Source organism: Orycteropus afer, unplaced genomic scaffold, assembly GCF_000298275.1.
Source record: "Orycteropus afer afer isolate SDZICR_OR568_19922 unplaced genomic scaffold, OryAfe1.0 scaffold00026, whole genome shotgun sequence".
NCBI classification, from domain to species: Eukaryota; Metazoa; Chordata; class Mammalia; order Tubulidentata; family Orycteropodidae; genus Orycteropus; species Orycteropus afer.
In genome coordinates, this window is record NW_006921613.1 from 5,058,638 (window position 1) to 5,065,595 (window position 6,958).

General features: G+C 40.3%; 1 protein-coding gene across 1 annotated transcript in view; it reads left to right on the forward strand.

Annotated features, from left to right (window-relative positions):
• Positions 1–4,532, forward strand: part of ONECUT1 (one cut homeobox 1) — a 67,634-nt gene extending 63,102 nt beyond the window's left edge. The window contains exon 2 of the mRNA XM_007935153.2: positions 4,240–4,532. Coding sequence (XP_007933344.1) covers positions 4,240–4,532 — 293 coding nt within the window. The remainder of the gene's footprint in view (positions 1–4,239) is intronic.
• The last annotated feature ends 2,426 nt before the right edge of the window (positions 4,533–6,958 follow it).

Below are 6,958 nucleotides of genomic sequence, written 5' to 3' on the forward strand. Positions count from 1 at the left end.
CCCAGGTTCTGAAATTGTAATATCACTGGTGCTTGGGGGCTTGGGGCCATGAGTTCCAAAATGCATTAGTATTGTGTGAGACATTAATAGATAGTCACTCATAGAAAGGTTCTGGAGTTAAATAAATTTGGAGAATAGAATTGCTTGTGTTAACACATACTATAAATTTCAAGGAGGAGGCTATAGATAATGGATTTTTCTAAATGTACTTGACTGGCAAACCTCCTTTTCAAGGAACTCCTGTTTGAAACAGTGTCATTCCTTTGAAGCCATTAGGAAAATACCAGCTCAGGGGTAGTCTCAGTCCACTTAGTCCTGACAGCTGCTGAGGACCATATTTAAGTCATTCAAACATATGTCCTGGTTAGCTGGACAATGTTTCTCCCTTTGTAATTTCCCTTAGGTCTGACTTTTGAATGATAAATAATTTCAGTCTTCACTCGACGCTCAGTTATTTACTTTTCCAGAGATATATGTTCTATGTCATTTACCATCCAGACCCCTAATGACTTCCAAATCTATATTCCTAGCCCAGCCCTTTCCCCTGAGCTCCAGACCTCATCCATCCTGCTGCTTCTGAACAGCAGCCTATTGGAGATCTTTAACAGAATGTCCAACAAGCACTTCAAGTGCAGTTTGTTTCTCATAGAAATGATTACTGCCCTCATAAAACATTACTTCTCCATCCACATTCCTTAATGGCCCCATTACTACCAGCCAACCAGAAACCTAGGAGATGTTCTGACTCCACCCTCCCAGCCAAGTTGTTAGCAAAGCAAGTCCTCTTGATTCTACCTTCCAAATATCTCTTGAACCTCTTCCCTCTTCTCTATCCTCAACTGCTGTTATGTAATTTTGGGTCCTCATTACAGTGGTTTTCTAATTGGCTTCCAGCTTTGGTCAAGTCTCCTGGGAAATGGACTCTTAAGTTTCTGAGATTTATGTGCAAGAAAGTTATTGGAGAATAACCCCTGTGAGAGAGTGGAGGAAGTAAGGTTGAGCAGGAGACATTGAATTGCAATGTAGTTGCAAGCACAGCCTCAACCAATCCCACAAGAGCTCTGGAACTAGATGGCCCTTCAGAATTGCCCCAACTTGATGCAAGGGATCAAGGTGGTAGTAGCCTTAAAGCAACATACTCCTATTCCCCTTAACTTCTACCTTCATCTTCCCATCTCCTATTGCCCTACACACACTTGCATTGGCTGTGGGCAACCCAACCACCCACAGGTGGTATAACTTTTGACCAAAGGCAAATCTCAGAATGGGTCTCAGCCGAGAACCACCAGGCACCAAGTGCCCAGCAGCTAGAGGAATGACTACCTCAGTCCTGAGGGGAAATCAAGGTGGCACACCACAGTATCCTGTATAGCATCCTTGTCCCTAATCTTCCTGTTTTCCAGTTCATCCCCCACAATACCAGCAGAGGAGTTTTTCTAAACCCAAATTTAATCACATGGTGCCCTTACTCAAGCCTTTCAACAATTCCTCCTTATATAATTAAAGGAAAATTCTTTAACGAGTCCTGCCGCCATCTGGTCCCTGTCTACCGATGAAGGCTTGTGTCTTCCACAGCTTTCCTCATTGCAAACACTCTTGCTCCAATAAACCAAGTTTTCAAACCTTTCACGAATGTTGCTTTCTCCACCAGGAATGAATTTTTGCCACTTTCCTAGCTGGATAACTCCTCTCATTTTTTTAGGGCCTAGCCCCTTCTCCTCTCCTACAGTTTTTCCTTAATATCCTCAAGCAGAGGTGATATTCTGCATGCCCTTTTTATACTCTTGCAGTATTTGCTTACATGATTACTAGACTGAGCTCCTTAAAAGCAAAGCCCATGTTGTGTTCATTTTTGAACAGGAGTGACTGAATCAACCAGCCATGTGCATCAGTCTTATATAAGGCTGCATGCATATGAACTGAGTCAAACTATTGGAGCAGACTTCACTTTAGTCAGCCATTCTTTGAGGACTTAATCTAATTGCCCAGTGAAGGCTCTAGGGCCCAGCAGAGAAGGACTCTATTCTGGGGGAATCTGACCTACTCTGAGGGAATTGGACTCTTAATAAACATTTCCCATTATGTTGATGCTGTCTTACATGGTGGGTGAGAGGCATAGCCAGTGACTTATGGGCTATGTTATACAAGATACCATAAAGCCTGACTTGCCTAAAAATCTCTCTTTTATAACTGAGGTCTCCTTCATGTCCATTAGGAAATTCCTACCTTTATATTCACTAGTAGTTGAATTTGTGGTCTCTTAAGTGGGGTGAATGCACTCCAGCATCTGAGCAAAATGGTGCATCTGTACAAGAAAGTTTATTTCTATTTTTAGTTTACTCCTTTAAAATGTTCTGTATTTTGTGTATATTTCATAATTTGCATAATGTATTAGCACAATAACGTGTATAATTTATAAATAAATAAGAGAGTTTACACTCAAAATTTGTTTTACTATACTGTACATCATCAGAAATATTTGAATACCCTTAGATTGGACCACAAAGCCAAGAGTCTTCTCCAGCCATTAGCTCTTCAGTTGGTCTGATTGCTAAACTAATTTGTAATAAAGACCTGAGGTCTTAAGACTAAAAAGAAAAAAACCAAACTCACTGTTGTCGAGTCAGATCCATCTCATAGTGGCCCCTCCTTGGGTTTCCAAGGTGGTATCACTACGGAAGTAGATTACCCAGTCTTCCTTCTGAGAAGCAACTGGTGAGTTTGAAACACCAGCCTTCTGGTTAGCAGTCAAATGCTCTGAAATCTAGGGTCTGGAGCAGCTAGGAATGAAAGGTAGGAGTAGGCAGAGGATCAGGGCTACCTGGAGGCTGAATCTAGCCCAAGGTAATGAAACTTCTAGTAAGCAGTTGAGAACCCAGAATACACAGAGGCTTGAGGTAAACAAGAGGCACAACAGGCAGAGCAGCCAACCGCACATGTGAGCAGGTATGACAGAAGGACTGCCCCTACCTCCACCAGGAAGCATGCCCCATCACCTCTTACTATGGTTGGAGCTCATGTCAGAGTGTAGCCAACCAGATATGAAGGTGGCAAGGTGGCAGTAACTACTCCAAAATGCCTACTAGGGGGGCAAGGGATAGCAGTCTGATTGGACTTGGGGCCCAGAAGACCTGTATTAAAGCTACATTAGCGAAACCAGAGCACTGCTTTACTTGGATTGTATGGTTATTTAGGGATGGCTACAGAGATTGGTTGATGATATAAATTTGGTCAGAGGTTGTTACCAACACAATCCTTAGTGCTACTTTGGCAGATGGAAGCTAGATAGCCACATTAGGCTGGAGAGAGGAGAATAGAATCTGAGATGAGGAGAGACTGTGATCCAGTGCCAAGTCCTGGGATGTCCGAGAACCACGTTGCAATGGCACATCACAATGGCTTTAGCAAACCAAGAAGCTTCATGGTACAGAACCAGAATGGCATGAACAGGGAAGGGTCTCAGTGAGGATGGGATAAGAGCAAGATTTCCATTAAGAGTGAAGAGAAGGCACAGAGATCTCCTAACGGTGAGCATGGCTAACTTGACAGGTTTAGCCTTGATGAGGAGGAAGAGGAGTTCACACCTCTGCAATTCCTAGTTCCACTAAAGATTCAGTGGAAGGATATATTGATGAGCATGGTAGAACACTATGTACAGAATTTCCTGGAAATTAAAGAAGGTCAGAGAGGAAACAAGTGTAATTCCTTTTTATTTTGCTTTTAGATGCTCAATTAAACTCTTAATATTGTGCTACCATTAGATTGTAAACCCTTTCAGGGCTACAGCTACTTTTAACTGGTAATACCTAGTATTTCTAAAACATTTCAGTTTACATAAACTTTTACATATATTATTTCACAGTTTTTACCACAACCCAGCCTAAGTAAGTGTTCTTTGTGTCCATTTTGCAGCTGGAGAAATAGAAGTTCAAAGTGATAAATTCATTTAGCTAGACCCTTCCTTCTACAGATGAGGAATCTGAGGCCCAGGTGGGGTTAACTGACTTACCAAGGACAAAGAGCAGATAGTTATCAAAGCCAAGGTCCATGCCCAGGTCTCACAGAACTCCAATTGTCTCCTTGTTCTTCCCTCCCAGACCACAATGGTGTTTAAACCAGAGCTTAGAAGGCAGAAAGCAGGCCATAAGGAATGGCTAACAAATTTTATTATCCCTACCTTTTTACTCTTGGTTCTTTCAGATAGTTTGTTTTTTTAACACTCTCTGTGTTTCTTTGCAGCTTGCAAAAGAAAAGAGCAAGAACATGGGAAGGATAGAGGCAACACACCCAAAAAGCCCAGGTTGGTCTTCACAGATGTCCAGCGTCGAACTCTACATGCAATATTCAAGGAAAATAAGCGTCCATCCAAAGAACTGCAAATCACCATTTCCCAGCAGCTGGGGTTGGAGCTGAGCACCGTCAGCAACTTCTTCATGAATGCTAGGAGGAGGAGTCTGGATAAGTGGCAAGACGAGGGCAGCTCCAATTCAGGCAACTCATCTTCTTCATCAAGCACTTGTACCAAAGCATGAAAGGATAACCACGAACTGAAACCTCGGTGGAAAAGCTTTAAATAAATAAAAAAAGATTTTAAAAACCAGGACCTCGAGATAGCAGGTTTATACTTAGAAATATTTGAAGAAAAAAAAGTGTTATTTATAGTCCAAAGAAACCAAAGACTTAGCTCACCTGCATTCTGACTTAGTTCGGAGACACACACTTCTCAGCGGGGCGACGACTTGGCAAGGAAATTAGGAGCGGGAAAACACCACTGGGTCTCACCCCTTCAATCCATGATCATTCTCGCTGTGCTTGCCTGTTTAATGGTTTGGAGCCATTGAGTGAACATCTTTTAAGATCAGACTTTTTCATCTCTTCCACCACGCCATGAAGGTGTACGATGTCTCAGTACTGTGCACATGCGTGGGCACACGTGTGCACACACACACACACACACACTACCACCACCACCAGTGGTTAGGGACTTAGGCAGGGCTGGTCTTCAGGAAGGGTTGTGCTTTAAGAGTACAACCAACATAGTGTAGGGTTGTCTGAGTTAATTGGATCAGGAGTATGATTTAGCTCGTCCAGCCTAACGTTTGAACCTGCCAGGCCCGCAACCGACATAAACGCAGATTCAAACCCAGCAAAGAAAATTTGAATGACACCTAAACCAGTGCATTCTCTTTGTTTGTTAAGGAATGTTCAGATATTTTTTAAGAAATGAATCAAGAGTCCATCCATTTAAAAAAAAAAAAATCACCTAGGTACCAAAGAACACACTTAATATTATAGTGCAGGTATTTTATTGCAATGATTTTAATAACCAAAGCTATTTTTACACAAAATACTATGTAAAGTTATACATAGAACTGATCTAGCTGTAATACACATGACACATAGAATCATGACTATTATTTATGACTCTTGAAGCATTTGAAATATTAGTTTTCAGAACTGGCAAGAAAGAATGTAGCTTCAGGGAAGCAGTTAATGTCATGGAGAGAGGTCAGTGTTGTATACACATATATCTAGATGGCACACTCTCTTAAGGGCCCATAAATGTCACTTAAGTAGAGGAATAGACATGATTCCACGATCTGTTCATTGCTGAGAAAACCTGGAGATCCTTCCAACCAGGATTCTATTTATAAACTAGAAAACTAAATTTAACAGGGCAGATAACTAAATTAGAAATTTTGTTCAAAGTAGTGCTTTTTAGTAAAAAGCTACTAAAATAAAAATTAAAGACTCCATACTTAGATTAATTTGACTTGAATTTGTTTTATGCATTTGGTACCAAATAGCTTTTCAAAATACCTTAAAAACACCCAAATAAAGTGAACTGACCAACATTACTATTAAAATAAACTATCTAATATGTGTAACCAAACTGATTTTATTGCCAATCCAAGCTATTTTATGGCTTGGACATCAATAATACAACAGGTACAACATAGAAGTGGTGAAATTGGTGGAACTACATAGAAAAAGCCAGAGTTCTAGTGAAAGACAAGACTTTTGGTACAACAGACATTAAGCTAATTATTTCACTGAGCATAGCCTACACTCCTCGGCAGGAAGGTTGGGCAATCCTACTTCCGTAGTGATACTGCCTCGGAAACCCAAGGAGGGGTCGCTATGAGTCGGTGCCGACTCGACGGCACATAACAACAACAACAACAGCCTACAAAGTACTACATTCTTTCTTGCTACTGCATTAAGCTGAAATGTTATGACATAGATTCCACTTTCTAACAGGGACAGATAAAAAAACTAGACCTGAACTTCCAAATACAAAAGCTTAAATTTCTATTTTTCCCAAATCATTTGACTAGGGCTGTAGAAATCAAGGCAAATTAAAACAAAAATATGATAACAGAGTTGTACTAATGATATCCCAGTGAATCACTTGATTCCCAGAAAAATTCTCCCTAAATTCAGTTGAAGTGTAACTCATATAGATGGATGCCTTTTTATTAGGTAAAGAATTGGATACTCTTAGTTAGTGACAGCATCTAACTAGAAATATAAAATTAAGTGTTATCTCAACAATAACTTGATTATTAAGGTTAAATAAAACGCTAAATAATAATAATTAAAAACCATCTTGACAAGAAACCTAGCTCCTTAGGTCCATCTCAGCATCTTGTCTGGGTCTAGAAAAGACATGTACCTAGGGAGGTAAAGGTAAACCAACAAGCCATCCCTGTCTCCTTCATGTCTACTGTAGTATGAGAACAGGAAACCAACATATACTTCTCCTTTGATGAAATAGCCCATGCGTTTGCCTGGACACATTTTGTCTTAGTATTTTTTTTTTATTTCACCCTAAATTCCAGCTTAAATATTCCCCTTATAAATATGGCACAATTGTAGTTCAGTTGTTAAAAGAGACCATTTAAATGACCACCTGTCAAGATTTGCTAAAAATATGATCTTATTGATGACATAAGCA